Source organism: Astyanax mexicanus, chromosome 7, assembly GCF_023375975.1.
Source record: "Astyanax mexicanus isolate ESR-SI-001 chromosome 7, AstMex3_surface, whole genome shotgun sequence".
In the NCBI taxonomy this organism is placed as follows: Eukaryota; Metazoa; Chordata; class Actinopteri; order Characiformes; family Acestrorhamphidae; genus Astyanax; species Astyanax mexicanus.
In genome coordinates, this window is record NC_064414.1 from 30,239,078 (window position 1) to 30,262,424 (window position 23,347).

The 23,347-nt window shown below is 35.5% G+C and overlaps 2 protein-coding genes across 4 annotated transcripts in view; one reads left to right on the plus strand and one right to left on the minus strand.

Moving 5' to 3' along the window:
* The window catches only part of LOC103024407 (exocyst complex component 3-like protein 4), a 40,419-nt gene extending 17,662 nt beyond the window's left edge, over positions 1-22,757 (minus strand). Inside the window, exons 1-5 of the mRNA XM_049481609.1 lie at positions 22,735-22,757; positions 21,511-21,645; positions 2,848-3,143; positions 1,359-1,460; positions 899-1,135 (exon numbers count right to left, since the gene is read on the minus strand). Coding sequence (XP_049337566.1) covers positions 899-1,135; positions 1,359-1,460; positions 2,848-3,143; positions 21,511-21,645; positions 22,735-22,757 — 793 coding nt within the window. The remainder of the gene's footprint in view (positions 1-898; positions 1,136-1,358; positions 1,461-2,847; positions 3,144-21,510; positions 21,646-22,734) is intronic.
* Positions 1-23,347, plus strand: part of LOC103023885 (exocyst complex component 3-like protein 4) — a 71,469-nt gene that overhangs the window by 29,393 nt on the left and 18,729 nt on the right. For 2 of the 3 annotated variants that reach the window (XM_049481460.1, XM_049481461.1), the window contains one exon: positions 23,225-23,289. The gene's annotated coding sequence lies outside the window, so the exon portion shown is untranslated. Of the gene's footprint in view, positions 1-21,553; positions 21,879-23,224; positions 23,290-23,347 lie in introns of those variants that run through there. The other variant, XM_022684448.2, reaches the window with a different exon arrangement.

The following is a 23,347-nucleotide window of genomic DNA, read 5'->3' on the forward strand; positions in this document are numbered from 1 at the left end:
ATCTAAAAGCTCTCGCGCTGAAATATCTCGCGCTGAAGCTCGGCCGCGCTCCGGTCAGCATCTAAAATCTCTCCCGCTGAAAATCTCTCGCGCTGAAACTCGGCCGCGCTCCGGTCAGCATCTAAAAGCTCTCGCGCTGAAACTCTCGTTTAAAATCTCTCGCGCTGAAAATCTCTCGCGCTGAAACTCGGCCGCGCTCCGGTCAGCATCTAAAATCTCCTTTTAGAATCTCCTAAATCTTTATTCTGGCTGAAACACTTTTGTAGTTTATGTTATATCTAAGTTATTTATAGGTATAAAAGCCTATAGGTTTGCTTATTTGACTGTGATATCATGTTCCTTTTATGTATATAAAGGCTTTTTTTCCTTATCCTGGTTGAAGCACTTTTGTTATAAGAAGCTTTGCCTCTGTTGTAAATGTAATGTTATTTATATTGGTAATATGTACAGTACAGGCCAAAAGTTTGGACATTCCTTCTTATTCAATGCGTTTTCTTTATTTTAATGACTCTTTCATTTCATGACGCATTGAATAAGAAGGTGTGTCCAAACCTTTGGCTTGTACTGTATATAGGTTATAGGCTTGTGTTTAACAGAGATGTCATGTTTTTATTTTGCTATAAGTGATTAAAAGTGATAATTGGTTTATTTTGACCATTTTTTATTTCTAAAGTATTATATAGTTTTCTTTGAAAGGAGGCTTTAAAGACTTAAGTTTTTCTTAGGCCTTCAAAATATTTATGTCGATATCGAAATTATATCGTATCGACCGAAATTATGGAATATATCGTGATATAAATTTTGGCCATATCGTCCAGCACTACTTATAAGATAGAAAACCCCCCCCAAAAAATCAAGATTCTAGACATGAAACTGTTCAGCTCTTTAGCATAATTACCTGACAAAGGTGCTACAGGAATCTCAGGCAGTGTGTATGATATTGGGACCTCCACTGCTTCTTCTGTAACCTCTGGTTTCATCTCCTCTGTTGGGGCCCAATTCTCTGTGAGCACCTCCAGCTGCTCCTGTTTGGATGTTTGGGCTCCTGTTTTGTCTTTCTTGCTCCCCAGACGGAAACTCCATCTACCAGGTCCCTGCTTCTTTGGCAATTCATCCCCAAAAACAATAACTGAGTCTGGTCATAAATAAAAGGGAAAAATTAGAGGAATTACACTGGAGAAATACCCAGAATGGCAAGCTTTTTAAATGGATGTGTACTGTGTACTTTACTGAGTGTTTTCTTTAATGACTTTTGCAGAGAGTAGACCTGAACTAGACATGCTGGAAGTTTTGTAATGTTGTAATGGAATGTGCGGGTATGGTTACCTGATCCACACCTCTGCCATGTTTAGATTTACCTGACTGAGTCCTTGAATGTGAAGGTTGATGTTTCTGGACCTGTGGGCTCTGTGATGGATCACCTGCACTCTTGTGTGGGGAGGATGACCCTATACTTAAATCTATAGAAGAGTAGATGATGAAAGAAAGTGGTATGTTACATGTCAGTCATTTCTACTATTGGAGCGCTAAGTAAATTATGTACATTTGAAAAATTAAAGTGCAAAACACATGCATAATGTTTTCTTACATCATCTTATTTCATTTAAATATTCACACATCACACATTAGTAACATAGAACATTACTTATAGGCACATTACTTTGCTGAACCTAGATTGAACCAACTGCATCAACCCCAAATCATATCACTGCTAAATGTACAAACTTGTATGGTAGGCACTAGGCATGATGGATGGATCACTTCTGCCACCTCTCTTCTTACCCTGATGCGCCCATCACTCTGGAACAGGGTACATCTGCACTCAAGATAGCTCCATTGCTCCAGATATCTTTATGCTCCCTAGCAAATCCTTACTAATAAGTGGATTTCTTAAGGCTACACAGCTGTTAAGTCCCAAACTCTTGAGTTTACTTCACAGTCGGTGTGTGGAAATGCTCTTACTTTCACTGTTAAAGATATCTCTGAGTTCTAGATTTGTTTTTTTTTACAATTTGATTTCTACAAACATTAAGTGTTTGTCAATCTAAACCATTCAAGATTTGTGTTCCTCCCACATTCCTTCATCATAGATGATGTTTCCCCACTTTCCTTCCACTGTTTAATAATGGATTTGACAGTTTGTAACCCTATTTTAGTAGTTTCAGCTATCTGAATTGATGTTTTCTCTGATTAAAGCCGGCTATTTATGCAACATTTTTGAAACAGATCATATTTCCCAAGACCACAGGATGTTTTTTCTTCATGGTTGTTTTAACAAATAAGAAGCTACTCACTGCATCAGTAAGGGTTGCATAGATGCAGTATGCATCTACACAGATGCAGAAATGATGTTACCTATTTGCTTAGATAAATCCAGATGATACTTTTTTGAACATGCAATGTAAACAAAAGCTAATCTATGACAATGTTTTTAGCCTTTTTTTCCTGAAAAGGACACTGTGCATTCTAAATAAGCACATCTACCACAGCTGTTTTAATGCTATAAATTGGACAATGTCACAATATTATTAATAATATGTGCCTTTTAATGGGCCAAAATGGCAATTTAAATTACTCAATGAACAATCTGATTTATTTAAAACACAACAAACAACAGGGACCAAACAGAGCTGTATTGAGAACAAGAGGCAAATGAAACATGTTTTGCCAAAATTAAAATAATAAATTGATGTCAATGTAATATAATAAATAGTACTCTTTGTGCTACACTGATCTACCTCCAGCAGAGGCCACCAGTTTGTATGTCAGGTTTCAACTCCTGACCTTGAGCAGGGAAAAAAAATCACTCTTTTTATTTATCAATCTCTTTAAAAATGTAGCACTTACTTGGTGAAGGTGGAGTGTGTGCCAGAAGATCTGGGGTGTTTCCCATCTCTTTGCTTGTGGACCCCTTGTTTTTTAGAGACAGGGGGCTTTTTTCTCCCATTCGTCTGATGCTTCCTTTGAAAGACTTCCTGACTTTATGCATTTTATCTTTGAAAACTGTTGGTGTGCTGCTGTTTTCCATAGCTCCGCTTTCTTCCATTGATTTAGGACCTTCATCCCATGCTGGAATATCAGTAACATCATACGCTCCATCTGACTCCCCTCTTCCATTATCTGCCATTCTTCCTGCTACACGTCTGCAATCAACAAGAATGTAAAATATAAAGGTGAATCCTTTATGCTGAAGAATCAGTAGATCTGGTTACGGCCCCTACAGTAGTTTTCCTGGCTGTGAGAGCACAGTGAGTTGTTCTTGTCAACAGGTACATCATGATCATGTGTATTTGTTTAGCTGACTGATACAATACATGCAGAAAAACAGCTATTGAACTATCACTTTCCATAACAAACCATTTGCAAAAAATATTTTTTTCTGATCAGGAAATTAATATATTTGTTAATATATCATATGAAAATGTGAAAATAGCATAATGTTAAGAAATTAAATATGTTTTCAAGTTAAAATCATATACCTATCTGCAAATACAGTGCCAGGATAGCCCTGTCCTATGTAACTCAATGGGAGCCCATTAGGATACATGTATAGAATGAATGTCACTGTATGCATGTTGTTGCCATATGGCAACAAATTCATTTTTGCCTTTTACAGAGAAAGTATAACTTTATATTTGGATTCAATTATAAAAAATGAAAGCTTACTTACCCCAGATTTATGTTGAATTTTTTTTATGATCAAAATATGTCTTGAAGTTTGAAAACTAGCAATGTATAGGTTCCCACTTTGACATGACCTTCACAGTGTGGCACATCCACATGGAAAGGGTTGGCAAACAGGATTTCCTGATTAACTGATGTCATCAAACTGATAAATATTTCAAAAGTAAAGTCCCATTTTCACACACAATGGGAAAAGTGGTGGATATTATGTCATTCTCTATTGAAAATACTCATAAAAAGAATTTGTTGCCATATGGCAACAACATGCAATAGAGGGTTAATTTAATTTAATTTTCTCCTGAAACAACTCTTTCCTTCACTTCCTCTGGTCCATGTTGAGTGTGGTACGCACCACTTCACCAAACAGCACAGTGACTACCTGTAGCCCTATATATATATATATAGACCCACTGATGGATTACAAGACTGTAGACACATGTGATGCTAATTAGTGGACACACCTTGATTTAACATGTGCCTTTAGTCACATTATTTTCAAAGGTACCATCATTTTTGTCCAGGCCTGTTTAATGAGTTTACTTTTTAAAACAATTATGTTGAAGCACAGTTTAAAATCAATGTCAGACTTTCATTTATTTATTTTCATATAACTTTTATTTAGTATTACTTTTGTCAAATTCAAGTTATTTCTGTGACCATTGTGGGTTTTTCATTCACGCTTCATTTTCCTCCAAATCTCTCTCTCTCTCTCTCCCCCATGCTCACACACACACACACACACACACACACACACACACAGCTGAAGGCATGTTTCCTCTTTCCAGGCTGTTAAAGATGGAATATGGAGCTACTCTAGTGTTTATTTCCTACATTAAAGCTCTCAGTTAAAATCAGTTACTCAGCACATTAGAATATTCTAATTTATACTGACATTAGCAATAAAACAAAAAATAATCTAGTCTGCCAGACACAACACACTGCACAATGATTGTTGTCCCTTCACAGAATATTGTTGTGATTAATACAATTAATGTTTTAATTTGATTGATATAACTTATATAAATATAATTTAGTTTTGCTTTTCTAACACTGATGCTTTTATTCAAGAATATCTGGTAGGTCACATGGTGCACTGTTCAATATTTGGAGGTGTGAGTTTAATGTTTAAATATTGAATATATTGTTTTGATATATATTTAATAAGCAAATCTTACGATCATTTAAGAAGTGCAGTTCATTAGAATAGAATACTTTTCTAAACATTCTTTTGAATCATGCAAAATACTTTTTTTTATCTTTATTTTTTTAATACGTTTTTTATATGACAAAATAAAAAAAAAAAAATAGATATTGATTTTATCAGTATCACACACCCCTAATATAGATATGTGTAATTCTCCAACCTGTAGCTGATATTGTAATTTACTCTCATTGTTCTAAACCCTGCTTCCCATCACACCCAGCTGTTTACACTGATCATTACATACAGAGAATCTCACACTGACCTCTTGTGTGTGTGTGTGTGTGTGTGTGTGTTATGCTTTAAAAATGTAAATTATAGTAAAAATCAGTAAATGATGTAAGTGATGTTTCACTCACTGTGGGTCAGAGGTCATATCTTCACTGCTGAAATTAGGACGATGTGGTCCAAAGGACCAGTCACTCTTCATAGAAACACAGCTGGGTTCTGGAGAAGCTCCTCTCTGGGTTTCAGTTCTGTTAACATTAAACACAGTGAAACTCCAGCATTTACACAGTGAAACTCCAACACACAGCACATCTTTAATAAAGATCAGGAACTGAAGAGCTTCACTCTCAGAACAGAACAGTAGTTTAGTGCAGTGATGTACCGAGACCCAGAGCTTCCTCCTCCACTGCTGAAGACTGGAGGTTTCTCCATGGACCAGTCACTCTTCATAGACACTCCACTGGGGGCTGGAGATGCTGCTCTCTTCTCCCTGTAAACAGATCTTCATGATGATCCATGATGAGAGTAAAGTGTGGAGTAATGTGTTCCTTTACTAAAACTTATTCACAGGTTCCAGACTAACTTCTTCATAACCGTCCCAGAAGCGTCTCGAAGCTTTCTGTCAGCTGCCCCAAACTGAAAAACACTCGTCTAATAAATATACATATTTTAATTTCTTTAACAATACTGTTGAATATATTTGTGTTTGTTATGATGTCACAATGTCATCACCTGATTAGATCATATTTACTATATGTATTTTATAGATCTGTGACTAGTTAATAACATGTATTGGTAAGAGCTACACAATTACACAATTATACTGTAATTATAAACTAAAAGGTATATTTTATACTGAACTCTAACAGAGATACAGATCAGAACAGAATAGAACAAGTCTTTCTGTGAGAAGCTTCATTCCACAGCTTTAATAACAAACCCAATCACTTCCATCTGATCTATATAAATGCAGCACATCAGGATTTCCTCATTTCTAATGCTAATGTAAACCCAGACAGCGTGTGGTAAAATCCGAGACGGATCCTCAGAATGGATCTGGTTCAGAGTTCACTTTCACTACAGACTAATACGATCCAGATTTTGAGCAAATCGTCACATTTATGTTAAAATATATGGACCATATTTTTGAACATAAATGTGCAACCACCCCATACCATAGCAACCACCCAGCAACAGTATAATATCACTACAGCAACCACCTAATACTGTTACTGTGCCAGAAGGAAACATATTATTAATATTAACTATTAGATATTAAAGGCAGATATGTACTTTAAATACAGATTAGAAACACATTCTACTATAAGAATAACTGTCTGGTTTGTTAAGCGTTTCTCTTTGTTTAAATACAGTACAGGGTTCTGACTCTGTTCTCAATATTTTAAAACTGTAAAATATGCAGATCACAGGTCAAGGATTACAGCTGAAACCATTAAAATACAAAACTACTTTACATATTAAACCCATCACTTAATTTACTCACTTTAGGACAGGAGGTCCTCCTCCACTGCTGGAGTTCTGAAGATCCATCATTTACTCTTCTTCATTCACATACAGCTGAACACTGCCGACACCGACCCCTGAGAACAGATCAGCCGTTACAATAAAACCTTTATTCTTACAATAATGACATTATCATCAGAACTGCATTAAACAAAACCTGATAAACTAATGAAAACAAAACAAACAGAGAATGATACATAACAGTGTGATTTACCCTATTACACATTATTCTACAGATTACAGAAACATTTACTGTTATTATAATTATTATAATTTAATTTTTATTAGTAATATTACTGCATTACACTACATTATAAATATACACACTGTTCTATTATTATTAATAATATTATTATTATGTTACTGAATCAGAATAGAGAGATTATTTAAGTATAATATAAAACAGCAGGATTAAAAACACTAACACTCCACGTGATCTTGAGCTCCGTTGCTCCCCTGCTGGTTGAACAGCGCTACTGCATATAAACACGCCTTTATAGCAGTTCCGTGTTTTTATCTCCCCAGCAGATCAAAGCCCACATTAAGCAGTAATGCGCTTTAAACAGCATAAACTACACTGTGATCAATAAATATCAATCTATATCTGCGCATTTCTCTTCAGTTTACAGCATTATTGATCTGTTACAGCTGATTGTTCTCCAGCCGCTCTGATCTAGATGCTGATCCTGGTTCTTCCAGTGGAATCGGACAATGAGCTGAGCTTAAAGAACCGGTTCTGGATCTGAGGAACCTTTAGAACCGGTTCTGACTTTAAGCTACACGGTTCTGTTCTACATTCTCTTCAGTTCTGAACTTACCGAGTGAATCCGGACTTCTGTCCTCTTCTAATGGCGGAGACTGAACTTACTTTCACTTCCTCCTTTACCTGAGTCTCACCTGTCTTCCTGTAAGCCCCGCCCCCTCACTTGAGTTCTGCTACCCGTACAAAAGTGCTCCTCCCCGCACTGCACATACTCTGACCCACATTTTATAATGTTTTCATAAGTTTTTCATGATGATTCTGTTTTCCATGACCGCATTAAACAGCCTGAGCTCACTGTCATTATTTATTTCAGGGTTACATAAAAGTAAATAACAATTAAACAAATAATAAATAATAATAATAATAATAATAAACAATTTAAAAACTAACTAAAGAAAAATGGTTTCTAATCAACTTTTTTACCTTAACTTCACACCGATACAGTGATTTAGGCTATTCAGTTATCCTCCCTACACTTCTGCCAGGAGAATGTTCTAATATGGTGCATTTTTTGTATTATTACTTTAAATATTCAGTAGTGGAGCACAGTTCAGCAAGGTAGCACAATTCCTCACAACAGAAATAAACTGCAGTGTAAATCCACTGCTTCAACAGATGAAGAAGAAGAGCAGTATAACTGATCTCCTCTGAGCTGATCTGAACAGAGTTTAACATTTAACTTATTGTATTTATGGAGGCTCATCATCATTTACTGTTCATACCACAGTCTCAGTAAACAGCTCTCATTTACATATAAATACACCTTATTTATGTATCATTGTTTGTGTTATAATTATTATAATTATAAATGCAGTTTTTCTAGCTAACACTTTCACTATTCGATCAGAAAAGAATAATAAAATAATTACATTTATTGAAATGACTTTGTGTATCTGAGGACCTGTATAAACCTTATTCTGAATAATGATCCTTATTTATTTATTCCCAAGACTTCTGTTCCGTTCAAACCCAGCAGCACTGAATCATTTAATTTACCACTAAATACAAATTCAGACGCATTAAACAGCTAAACAATGTCTTCTTTATTATATCTGAACTGTTGTGTTAATCCTCCAGCCTGATGCTTCATATACACTATCTAGCACTGAGTCTTGTGAAGCAGTTGTGTGTTAAATCCACCCTGTTCACTCTGTAACACAAGCACCCGTCCACCTGACCCTCTATTTCTGTATACATTTATTACTGTGAAAATTCTGATTCAACATGCCATCATATTAATAATGCACTCTGCGTATTGAATATTGGAGTAAAATAAATTATATTGGACAGATATAATCTGCTTCTGATAGATATAATATACAAACCAATGATAAATATTTTTAACAGGACAATTTTAAATAAATATAAAAACAATAAAAGTATCTCTTGTAATTGTTCAAACATTAAGAAAGTTGTGTACATATATATTTTATATGGTGTTTTTTCTGTTTTTTTGTGTGTCTATTTACAATACTCTCAAAAGAAATCATTTCAGGGGTGCCAACACTTTTAGCCATGATTGTATTTGAATATTTAAATTTCAGACACTGAACTGTCTCAACCAAACAAAGAAACAAAAAAGATTTCCACATAAACCAACAAACCACTTCCTTATTTTAAGGTTTAATGGAAATAATGAGATTAATAAAAATCTGGCTAATAAAAAGCTAAACATCAGCTTCCTCCAAAACAGAGGCATTACTGTTTCACACATGGATTCTTTTACAACATAGTAAAATTCAACCTACAAACTTCAACAAGACTGCAGGATCAAACTCACTGTGTAAGAAGGAATATATTTTTATAAAAATTAGATCATTTAAAGTTAATCAAAAATATTAATCCTACCTTTATATTTCTGGATTCTGCAGTAAAATCAGTCGTCTGTGTCGTAACGCAGCGTCTCTTCATAAACTGAAGGTATTTCTGAGGTGTGTATCACATTAACTGGTTAGACTGGTTTTTAGATCGTTTAGTCAGATTTTAGAATGTTTTCAGGTGTGTCGTCATATGAACACAAAACAACACAGCAGAGTCTCCATCTAGTGGGCAGTTATCAGAAAATCTGTATTATTATTCAGCGACATTTTTAAAGTATTCCTGAAAGGATAAACTATAACTTTTCACATACAATGTTCCAAAAAAAACATCCTGAAAACATGTAACATAATAATGATTTGCATCACAAAGTAACAATGTAATAAATATAAATAACATTTCATATGCAGCATTCTCAGTTTCACAAAAACTGGTATCTAAAGTAACTTTCTTTATACTTAAATACAATAATTAAACATACAAAAATACAACATAATAATTCCTTTGATTTCACACAAATGAATAATATTAAAATGTTAGTCCTTTTATATTTGAATCCTGGTTCCTTACAGTGTTTCTTCCTCCAGCTCTGATTGAGTTTTTTCACAGCCACTTTTATTTATATATATACATATACACACAGACACACACACACACACACATATATATATATATATATATATATATATATATATATATATATATATATATATATATATATATATATATGTAACAGACTCATTACTACACCCTTCTCAAAACCAGCTGAAGGGCCACGCAGACACAGGGGGGCAGAAGCCATTTTAAAAAGCTTTGATTGGTTAGAACCACTGTCAGACACTGTCAGTTTGAATTAGTTGCTTTTTATTTTAGTAAATTTATAAAATATATGCTTATTAAATAGTATGTAATGATTTACATGCACCTATTGTCACCCCTGAAGGGTTAGAAGGGCCTCACTGCACACCACTGACAAAAATAAAGATGTCGGGACTAAAGAAAAACATCTTTTACCCATAAAAAGTGGCACCTCTCATACTGGATTTACTTAGGACAAAATGTATTAGACACCATACACTGAAATTACTGTATCTAAACGTATTATATATCTATATATATATATATATATTCAAACTAAAACTAATATTTACATAAAATACCTTTAAAATGCACATTTTCTAAAGCATTGCACTTAGGAAAACAAATTAAAAACACATAGGTATATAGTATTATATAACTTTGCCCTGTAAAGTGATAATTGTATAAAGTCATGAAAAATGCTAAAAGTAAATACCCTATCAGAGCAGTAGAGGGTGCTCCATGCAGGGACTCCACTTTAGTTCAGGTTGAAGGGCGGGGCTTCACACTGGGAAGGAGCTGCCAGAGAGAGCAGACAAACGCAACACTGGATCCTGATGCTCCCATACTACACTCTAGTGTCTGTTTGGTGGAACAGCTCACACTGTAAGCTGTACACAGAACAAGATGCATTTCCTTCACTCTCCCCATCAAACCTGACTTTCTCCCCAAAAACTCATTAACAAAATTCCTAAAGCTATCTCAGCTGTACTTACTTCTTATTTATTTAGCTATACATTTACAGACACTGAATATTTCTTATGTTCCTACTTTTATAGGGCAAAAACTATGACCATGATATATTTAACTGAAACTTGTAGGCAAACCAATAATTTATAAAGAAAAATGATCAGGGGTGCCAAGCCTTTTTTATACCACTGTAACCATGTAAAATGTAACTAAGTTTTATGTATAGGAACACACATTAGACATTACAACTGTAGTTATGATTGGAAATAAAATCTTTGTCAGGGATGAACATAATGACTGATTGAGCTCAGTTTCAGGGCCTGCAATAAAATGAGCTAATTTGACTCTGATGTACTGAGCTGTACAGCTTTGTAGTGTTGGAACACTAATAGTTTGAAAGAACTCCTCCAGGGTTTTACAGAGATAAACATGTGCAGTAATCCTTGGAAATAAAACATTTTCAGGGATTAAATTAAAAACTGATTGAGCTCAATTTTTGAGCCTGGCCTGCAATAAACTGAGCAAATTTAAATTCAGATCATTGAGAAAATAAACATTCCACAGTAATCAAACAAAATACATTCTAGGTTTTGTATAGAGAACATATTTGTGCTGTTTAACTTTTTCTCCAGTATAACAACCGCTAAGAAAACAAAAGCAAGTATCAACGAATGAGCAGAATGCCACTGACCTGAAACTGCTGGCGTAAATCTGCTGGATTAAATCCCTTCTCCAAAGAACGGAGCAATAGCTTCCAGCACAGTCAGAAACCGAATAAGGCCCAGACCTGGTCCTACGTTCAAAAAGACACTGGGCTAAGTCCGGTCATCATTGTAAATACTTGATTTGATATCTTCTTACTGGACTTTATTCTACTTTGCCTAAAAACTGAATGAGTTTATGAGGAGCTTTCACTGTTGCCTCTAGTTAATATTTCTCTATTTCTATCATTAGTTTTCTTCCTTAATGTATATTTTTATGTTGTCTTCTATTGTGGTTTATATGTATCATCGTAAAACTTTAATTTATACGTTTATATTTATATATATATATATTGGCTCACTCTCTGGAGTCAGCTTTTGTGGTTTATTTCAAAGAGCCGGCTAAGAGTCTGACCCATCACTACTAATAACTACAGTGCCGTAGTTTAACACTTTATTGTTGTGCTGTTGTACCAGAAAAGAATGTAGACTGTTAAAACTTACTCCTATCACCATGTTCTGTGTTACAGGAACCAGAGTCACTGAAGGTCACAGTGGAGATGGAGATCGTGGGAATCTCCACAAAAGGCGATGAGACTGTTCTCCTCAGTGACACCATGGAGGAGTTCAGCGTTCCCGCCACTGTGTGGAGTGGTGTAACTGTTGTGAGGGAAGGGGAGGTCATTTTAAACATTGAAAGCCCACTTTTTAATGAACCATAATGTGGTAATTTGACAAGTTTTTGTGTTCAGATTGTAATATTTCTTAGCATGTTCTGTTAGGGTTTTTTGGGTGGGCGGGAGGGCATGTGTTTGTGCTTTTGATTTTTAATTAGGTGTGTGTTGTGTTTAAACTAATTCAAAATAAAATGTGTTTAATTGTTTTTATACCTGTCTTTTGAATTTAAACACATTCAATTAAGCTTACTATCCTTTCCTGCTAAAACAAATATTCTATGGTTTTTATATTTTTCTGCTGGTTTTGTGGTGTTTTGCAGTGTTTTTCTAAAGGTTTTATCAGCCCTTTTAAACCCTATGAAAGTATTTTTTTTATAATTGGCATTTTTCAGAAAGACATGTGCTTGTGGTTTATGATCATAACTGTTTCTGCTTTTAAGAGTTTACACTGCTGGGCTGAAGATATACTAAACCATAAAGAGGCATATCTGTGCTGCACCACCATTTATTCAAAAGTATTTGGATATTAGCATTTAACCAAAAATTTTAGAACACAGCTCAATCAGCCAAAAGTATTGGCATTCCACCATTTAGCCACAGGCAGTAGCTTTTATACTGTTTGTAACAAAACAAACGATAGTGTGATATAAACTTTGTCCAACACTGTATTGGATGATTTACACTTATGTATGTACAGGCTCACAAATCTATTTCTTTATTTTAATAGTTCCTATAAATGTTTTGTTACAGATGCACACAGCAATGAGACGATATAAATAATAGTTCATGCTAGACGTTCATTATCTTTAATGTCTGATTTGTAAACCACATTATCACATGCACTGTATAAAACTATTCGCCATTCCCTGGTTCTTAAAAGTTTTTATTAAGGACGCAGACGGCGCGGTCGGTGCGGGAATTTTTTTTATTTTTTCTCCCCTGCCTTCATCTCCAGGTGGGTCAGAATCAATGACTTCCCAGAGCAGATTTATTCTTTGTCTGATTTCTACCTCAGAAGAGTGTCAGACTGTTTATAAACAAATACTCAGCACAGAATTTCAGATTACCACACAGCATTTTCTATCCAATAAGTAATCACTTAGGAATGTGTCTGATTGACATCCCAAAAACCGCACCGTCCACCAACTGTTGGTCCTCTGCCCGGGGCACCAGGAGTTTGGTGATGCATTTCACCCGGATGGGAGACTCCTTTTAGTAGAGAGTCGTCGACTGTGAAAACATTCTCTGCAAACAAAAGAGCACAACGGACTAAATATAAAATATTTGTTATGTTTCACCAAATTTATTGTATTACCCATGATTCAACTGTTCATATGCAAATATTTTATTTGTTGATTGGTTGGGAGAATAAACCATAATATTAAACTGTTTTGGGTTTTGTGGGGCTATTGTGCTGTTATTGTTCTGTATATGTAATGCTTGGTACTATTTAAATAATATGAAAATAGATAAAAATATATCTTTTTTAATTGCTTGGTAGAGATGCGTGGTGTTGTTTCCACCCAGACACTTTAAAATGGGGACACAAGTGCTGCTAAGTAAAAAAATATCTATTTTAATTATTTTCATATTATTTTTTATTATGTAATATTTAATCAGTGCTAAGCGTTACACAACAGAACAATAACAGCAAAATAGCCCCACTTAGTCCAAAAACAGTTTAATAATATATAGTTTAATAAAATATTTGAATATGAACCGTTAAATCATGGGTAATACAATAAATTAAGTGAAACATAATGAATTAAACAGTATAAACATGTTATTTTGTATGTTTGTGGTCTTTTCTTTACACAGAATGTTTTCACGGCTGATGACGCCCTACAAAAAGGAGTCTCCCATCCGAGTGAAATGTATCACCAAACTCCTGGTTTCCCAGGCAGAGGGCCGGCAAGTGGTGGACGTCGCGGTTGTTGCTATCAAGGGCGTTGGAGTGGGTTTGATATGGGGGGGGGGGCTAATATGAATTAAAGCCCACCCTATAGTGTCTTAGAACAACATTTATGGAATTACTTTTAATCACAAATGAACCATTTTTTGTCTGTACTTCTGTTTGAGGGACAACAACACCCCAACAGCCACAATGGACAGTCGAGGGGCTGCACGGAGAACCCTGCCAAGCACCACCAGTGAACTACCAAAGTCCACCAGAAGTCTCAGAATCTCCTTATCATCTCCTAACCTATGTGGCTCAAGACAAAGCAACAACCCCAACACATGGCTACACAGAGAACTGAGAGCAGCAACACAAAAAAGGCTTCGTATTCCTGCATCAAAACAAAATATCTGAGCTGATCAGAATAATTATGGCTGCAACTGACAATCAAAATACTATGCACAGTATTTAAAAGTACAGTTGTCTATGCTCTCTGGGTGGGTACAGTAGGTGGCGCTTTATCTTGAAATTCATAATTTCTATTTCATTTTTATAATACTTAAGAATACATAAGAATATGTAAGTCTTGATATCACAATCTTACCTATATTGTTTACATCTTATATATTACCTTTATCTGTTCTTTTTCCAATCCCCTTTATGCAAAATTATAATCAGTAAAAATGTTTATTTGACTAAATTGGAATTGAAATATTTTTTACTGATGAAGCAATGGAGCAAATTTGGTTGAATTCTAAAGCCCAAAGCCTTGGCTAAATTGTGGAATACAAATACTTTGGCTGAGAAGTAGTCCAAAAACTTTTGGTTAAATGGTAAAATTCAAAAACTTTTGGGTAAATGCTGAAAACCAAAGACTTTTGGTTAAATGCTTACGTGCAGTATCTCTCTCTCTCTCTCTATCTCTCGCTCTCTCTCTCTCAGGTGAGCCATGGGAGAGAGTTGTGGGTGGAGACTACAAAAGGACCTGAACCAAGATGGCCGACAGAGAGAGAGAACCATGGGGTATGCTTTAAGGCCAATGCGCTCTTGTAGCCTAATTTTATTGTATTACTTCTCTGATGTGGTTAACTTAATCCCTCTTTTTGGCTAAAAGACAACTCACTGGTTTGGCTGTACCACCTTGGGTATGCAAACAGGTAAAATAGGTGCACCTGTACATTTTTACATCATGTAGGAGTTGTTTGTATCAGTAAAATTAAATCAGATTTTTGTACCGCTATTTACTGCCTGTTCTCCTCTTTCTTACTTAAACTCTGCTGGCTCTTTGACTTAGGATAGCCATGTGTTATGTTCTCCATATTTTTCTTCCTAGACACATGTGGAGGATTTTAACACTTAAATCTAAAAATGTTTGGTTAAATGCCAAATCTTTAGATGAAATGCTAAAATTTAAAAACCTTTGGTTAAATGCTTAAATCCAAAAATATTTGGTTAAATGCTTAAATCCAAAAACTTTTGGTTAAATGCTGAAATCTAAAAACTTTTGATTAAATGCTGAAATCTAAAAACATTTGATTACTAACTGGTTGCTAGGCGGTTGCTATCATTTCTAAAGTGGTTGCTAAGTGGTTGCTTGGTAGTTGCTAACGTTTTCCAGGTGGTTGCTAAGCTGTTGCTATCGGTTGATAGGCAGTTGCTATCATTTCTATTGTGGTTGCTAGGCAGTTGCTAACAAACTCCATATGATTGCTCAGTGGTTGCTAGGCAGTTGCTAACATTTTTCAGGTGGTTGCTAAACTGTTGCTATTTGATTGCTAGGCAGTTGCTATCATTTCTAAAGTGGTTGCCATGCAGTTGCTAATGTTTTCCAGGTGGTTGCTAAGGTGTTGCTAACTGGTTGCTAAGCCCTGGCTGGGGTGTCGGGGTGTCCAAACTTTTGATCAGTATCTGCTCCATACAGCAGCTCCTCCAAACACACACAGTACTGGAAGAGCAGGGGAGAGAAAGGCCCCCCCCATTCATTCCTATGGGGAAACTTCGTACGACAATTGTACGAAAACGTCAAATCGTCGAAATTTCTGTAAAGAACGTCCGATTTTTGTCTTCATATCTCAAAAATTGTATGTCTATTAGTATGTCTACGTCACAAGCTGTAGGAGGAGATAGTGATTAAATTTTGAGCGCAGAATAAGATAATAATAAGAAGAAGATTACGAAGAACAGTAAGTTGACTTTTCCAAGCAAACTTAATAATAAAGTATACAGAGAAACAGATACAGGAATACAGAGTGTCCTTTATGATCAGCGGAGCTAAAAAGATGCTCAGTGAGTGTATGGTCATAGGTGTATGGTGTATGGAGCTGGTCATAATATTCTGACTTGACTGTGTATAAAATGGTTAAGGGTAAATTAAATACATTCTTCCACAAAACAAAATTGGTACCACATTAAAATAAGACTTTATAAAGGGTTTATACATGGTTTACAATTAGTTTATTAATGCTTACTAATTAGGTTGTAAATGCTTTAAAATCATTAATAATCGGGCGCCGAGTGGTCCAGCGGTCTAAGGCGCTGCCACTATGAGCAGGAGGTCGCAGGTTCGAACCCCAGCTCATGCAGCTTTGCCATCAAGCTGCCGGTGCTCAGAGGGAGCACAATTGGCCCTGCTCCCTCTGGGTGGGTAGATGGCGCTCTCTCCCCACATCACTCCTAGGGTAATGTCTGCAGCACAGGGCGTCTGTGAGCTGATGTACCGGAGCCGAGCCGCTGTGCTTTCCTCCAAGCGCGCTGGCTGCTCGGCAATGCTGCATCAGCAGCAGCTCGAAAAGAAGCGGTGGCTGGCTTCACATGTATCGGAGGAAGCATGTGTTAGTCTTCGCCCTCCTGGTGTGTTGTGGCATTACTAGTGATAGGGGGAGTCCTAATGAGTGGGTTGGGTAATTGGCCGTGTAAATTGGGTAGAAAAATGGGAAAAATTAGAAATAAAATTATTAAAAAAAAAAATCATTAATAATCAGTTATAACACATATATAGAAAGAGCAACAATATAGATGGCTGTGGGTTCATTATTTCATAACAGGTCATTGTTGCCCTTTCTATGTATGTGTTATAACTGACTATTAATGATTTTTAAGACATTTACATCCTAATTAGTAACCATTAATAAACTAATTGTAAACCATTTATAAACCCTTTATAAAGGTAGTCTTATTTTAAAGTGGTACCATTTGTTTACTGAAAACACATCATTTTTCCCTGAGAGGAGGGGTGTAGGTTTAATTTCCTCTTGTAAAAACAGGTGTGGTTCTTTTAAGATGACCTTTGTCCAGGAATTAGAGTAGCTGGCAATAAAAAAGAAAACTGCTCAATAATCACTATGCTGTTCCAGGCTGGTAAGAGTGAAAGACAGACCCTCTCTTATTCAACACCAGCATGATCTTAGATCACTGTGGACATGACCAAGCATGTCAGCATTTTGAGCTCGTGTTCATACAGCCTTTGTGCTTGCCTAACCAGCTTCATGCAATATGCAAGAAAAACATCTAACAGCATTTTCAGTGTTTTTGCAAATACTGCATATTGCCAAAAAGAAAAGAATGAAAAAAAGTTTATAAATAAAAGTTAATATACAGCATTAAATCAGAACATGAATCATTTATATACATTATATTGTCAAAAGTATGGCTTTGTATGCATATGGATTTAAGTTATAGACTCCTTAATAGAGTTTAATATGATGTAAGGCCACCCTTTGTAGCTATAACAGCTTCAACTCTTTTGGAAGGCTTTCCACAAGGTTTAGGGGTGTGTTTAAAGGAAGTTTCAACCACTCTTCTAGAAGTACATTTGTGAAGTCAGACACTTACAGTATGTTGGACAAGAAGGCCTGGCCACAGTCTGTACTCTAATTCATCACAAATGTGTTCTACTAGGTTGAGCACTCATATTGGAACAGGAAGGGACCGCCCCCAAACTCTTTCCACAAACTTGTAAGCATAAAATTGTCCAATATTTCTTGGTATGCTGAAGAATTAAGAGTTCCTTTTTCAAGAACTCCACCAAACTTTACACTCAACACAATACAGTAAGACAAGTATTTCATCCATCTGACTGCCAGACAGAGAAGTGTAATTTGTCACTCCAGAGAACATGTCTCCACTGCTCTAGATTCCAGTGGTGGTGTACTTTTCACCACTTGGGGATATAAGGCTTGGATGCAGCTGCTCAGACAATGGAAATGCCTTCTATGAATCTCTATGCACAGTTCTTAAACTAATCCGAAGGTCACATGAAGTATGACAGTCTGTGGCTATTGACTGCAGTATGTAAATGATAAATCCATTACACCAGGTAATATGGCATATACCACTATTCAATTCCACAAAAACATACATAATTAAACCCTACCTGACTGAATAAAAGCCATATAGCACTCAAAAATTTTAATCTGTCAGCAGTATTCTTGCCCTGAAATGAATATTTTACAAAAAATAATTTAACTTTAAAATTTTGTCAATCAACGTATTGATTTACAGCATAACTATTTGAGATAACTGTAGAAATACTCATATATATGCAACTAATTCCTCACTACTGCAGCCACCAAAGTACGAAGCTTTTAGTTTATTGCTATTTTCACCCTAAAAAGTGCGTATGTTATACTGAGCCTGTAGTAAATGTGAAGGGCTTAATAGGTTATATACATTTCTGGTTAGGTTGTGCAAATATGACAAACATAAAATTCACATTAAATGAAATCTTAATTGCTTGATTCTTGAGTGTTCTGTTCCACATTAAAAGCTGCAGCCGTTCAGTTGAAAGCACCTAAAACGCATAGCCTGAAGCTTGTGTGTCGCCACAGCAGCCATTAATCAAATAAGATAAAATCTAATTTCTTTGTGTAGCGCTTTTTTGCAACTGATGTCAAAGCAGCTTTACAGGACAGAAAATTGGACAAAACACTGAATGTACTATACACAGAGGTGGAAAAAGTACTGAAAAATTGTAATTGAGTAAAATTACCTTTACTTTGCTAAAATTCTACTCAAGTAAGAAACAAAAAAACAAAAAAGGACTAAATTTAAAATGTACTTTGAGTAAAAGTTACATAGTTACTTTTAATTCATATAGGTGACTATAAACCGTATTTTTATAGTTTTACAGTGCCGTAAAGAAGCACATATTGATGGGTAGCATAACTCGACAGAACACCGCTTCCCCCGAGGCGCGCACACAAACCCCAGGCTACACAGCTGATTTACACAGCGTGTCTCCCGCTAACCGTAGTAAATACTGCTGGGAAAAGTTTAGCTGCGCTGCCATGGAGAACAAAACTCAGAGTAAACTATGTGATAAAATCAGCAGAACATAAACACAGCGAACATTATGAGGCATTTCTCACACCACCAAGACTTTCAGAAAGGTAAACTCTATTTATGGACACAGGTTAAGCACGTAACGTAGCACAGCTTAGCTAACTTGTTAGCTAACCTAGGCAGATTGATATGTCTCCAATTTAGTTCAGTGTTGTTTAATGTCTAAAAGGGATTTTAAAGCTTTTTAGACTAATATTTAAATATTCAGAGATTTTTTTTATCAATTAATATTACAAAATGAACTGAAAACACCTAAAATATACAATTGAACATGTTATATTCAAAATATGGTAAAAACAAGAAAAAAATACAGGAGCTTTTCAGATTTTCTATTTTTTAATCTTAAAATGAAATATTTATACGTGTGTTTATGTGTTTTTACAGTTCTTTATTTAGCTACAAGGTGTTTATATTCACTATGTAAAATTATAAACTGCTCTCTTTCACTGGTTAGATATTATAGTGATCTGCCCCTGGGATATTCCTTTCTTTCTCCAAATGACTGGAAGCTTTATAAGAACAAAAACTACAAATTTTATAACTTATTTTGCAGTAAAGAATGTGTTTCTTTATTCTATAAATCTGCTCAGTAACAGTGTCGGGTTACAGACCCCGCCCCAACTCTGTCTCCGCCTAATGCGGCACCTAATTGGCCGATTCACATGTCTTTCTTCAGAGAAGACTCTGTTGATTCTGCGCATGTGCATTAGTAAGCTGTAAACCCAGCCAAACCTAAGGCGTTAAAATGAATATCATAAGCACTACTTTGACAAAAATGAGGATTACTGACGAATGGACTCATGGATTTACTTATTTGGAGCGATGTGGAGCTACTTTGAGCTTGTTAATGGTGTAAAAGTAGTGATTTCTTTGCATGGGCAACACTATGCCCCAATAGCTAGCATTTGTAAGCCTGTTGGGATCTTCAGCTAAAAGCGCTGTATTTCGGAATGCTGGGGGTAAATGGAGGTGTGATATTCACCAAATGTTTGTACTTGTTATCGTGTTTCATCACACCATAAGTTTATTTCACACCAGATTTCTCCTTTAAATATAGATCACATAGGACCCAGCTGGCACACAACCGACTTTTTATGTTGAAATATGTTATGTTGAGTCTGTTGTTGTTTCAACATTGAAAAAACAGCATTCAAACAACATTTAATGTTAAAGACTTGTTAAAACGTTGAAATTTTAACGTTGAATCAACATAATTTCCTCAACCTTTTGCTGTTTGAATGAGCTTTTTACATTTCATCACCATAGAGTTTCATAAACCGGTTGGATGGAGGGATAAAAAAGTGGTTTTACGTCCATTTGCAGTAACTGCTTTTTAATTTGGTACCAATTCTTTACCATACCTGGGGGTATATTAATGTTCTATTTGTTTACTGTTGTGTTTTTGAGATCAGATGTTGAATCATTCTTTATACTTGGCTTTACTACAGTGATGTAAGTTTAATGTTAACACTCTGTTAACCATAAGATTTTCTAGTTTGATCTACTTGTGGTAATTTCTTTTTGTTTGTAGTTGTGCAGTCTCTACTTCTCAGACATCTAAATTTAAATTTAAGAATTAACATTAAATAGTTCATCTTTTCATCATGGCATACAGTTTTTTTTTCCTCTTCCATACAATTTTGAGTATCCCGAATGTGAGCTATGGTTTATTGAAGGTTTAACATATGACGTTGAAACAACGTTGCCATATCAACATTGATTCACTTTTTTATACAAACATAACATCAACGTTGATTCGACGTTGAAATGCCAGCTGGGGAGTACAACTTATTAGATAGATTTATCCTTAAAAAAGGGCCATATTTATCTAACAGTGGTTCAGCCAGCCTGTATCTGCCATAGTTTAGGTTTCTAGTCGGTTTATACCTGAAGCATAACATTGAAACATAACGTCTAATCATTAGTTATTTAATTATTAACATTACTTATCTCCTCTGCAGCTTTTAGCCACGTGAATTACAGTAACCCTGAACTTGTTGTTGGTCAGACAGTGTCCGTATAAGAGGTAAAACAAGCCGCTGAGTACAGCGCTTCAGCTAGTTTATCTACGCCGATTAAAATCAAATTCTCTGAGGTACAGGTAGCCTGTGAATCTGTCGTGCACTTACCGCCACGAGCCGCGGCTTGCGTCGTATTTTCTGTGACCGCCAGGCAAAGCAAACACCTGAAAACACCTGAAATCACCTCCGGCTGCTCCACTTCCTTTCACTTTCCCCTGTCCAGCACCTGCGCCTGCGTTACGACTTCACCTGACCTCTGAAAATCACCTTGAACTGACACAGCGCGGACTGCTAGTTAATAGTTAACTCCGGTCCGGTCTCTGGACTGATCAAGACCGAAAATAAACCGCGTCGTTTACGATCGAGACACGCTGCTCCGGATTATTAAAAATGTCTGGGATTAAATTAAAGGACGTTATTCAGTTCTGACTCTGAGACCTTACTCTCTGTAAAAGGAGAAGACTCGGTTAAAGACGGTCAGTATGGGTTTATTTTTGTGATTAAAAAAAATGTGGTAAAAAAAATGAACTTCCCTATTTGTGTGATAGAGATAGATGAGATAGAAGATAGAGTGTCTTCTTCGGAAGGTTCTATTAGATAGGGTGATTGGGACATCAGGTCAAAATGGAAAGTATTATAAAGTGTAACGTTTATTATTATTTTTTTCTGTCTGTTTAAGGTTAAATGCAAAAAAAGAAAATTGGATGTAAAAACTCATTATTTGTTTTTTTTAATTACACGGACTGGTTAGCTGTAAAAAGCTTTATTTATTTTTTTTTTAGAAAAATAAAATACGGAAAAAGTCTTTGTTGAGCCCAAGCTGTGAAAGCATTGTAACGCTTAATATCTTAAAATTGCTAATATTTTGTTCAATTAATAGCAAGAAAGTTCAAAAACTCTCCAAATCGCCATTATTTCACCATATGTTTGTATGTTCCATAGATATGAAAGATTTGACAAAAGTTACACTTTTAAAGTGTCTGCTGGACCTGTTCATAATAATGCCGTAATATCTTCACTACAAAGGCACTACATTCCCAGAAATAATTATTGGTCCTAGTAAATGATGATAAGCATTCTTTAAAGGGAACTCAATTGTGCTTACTGTTGAAAAAAAATCTGTCTATGCAAAACATGTGGCCAATTCAAGCTTAAGTAGGCTAAATGCACTAGTAGTAGTGACAACTTAAACAGATCCTTAAATACTCTTTAACACTACAATAGTGATGGTGCAGATTATTTAGGTTCACAAAGCATTTTTTGATTTAAAGCAATATTATACAGCATTAGATTAAAATAACACCTTTAAAATGTTTTTGATTTTCCACTGACCTGTAAAATGAGGAGAAAATCATCTTTATTGTTGTTTCTTCTGACTCGACCAAATGGTAACTGGTAAAGCAGGCAGGATAACACTTGATGAGAACTGCGAAGTGCTACTTAACCTAAATAATGTTTGTGTAAAATCCTGTAATAATACTCCACTCCCTCAGTCCACAAGCTCCTTTCACTTTCGCTAACTTTTGTGTGTCTTTTGTCTCTTGTCAACAACCTCTGTGTAAAGTGTGTCTTTTATGTGTACTTTCTGGGGATTCCCATAGACAAGAAATATTAATTTGCACATAATGCTGCCTAAACTGTAAAAAATGATGTCCATTTCTATTTACTTCTATACATGGTTTTTATGGCAGGTACTACATATGCAAAGAGTGTATTCTAACAGGGCAATAAAAAAATCATTACATTCCTTATTGTTTTCCAATAAAAAAGCTAGATGTTTGTTCTTCTCTGTACTGATTGGCTCTGTTTGATCTTGTACCAGGAAATGTTTTATTAAGCAAGAGAAAATGAAAGCAAAGTGTACCTGCCAGCCGAAGGAGTGTCCAGGTGAGATCGTATACTTCTTTATTTAGAATAATCTCATGTAATGCTTTTAAACATTTTA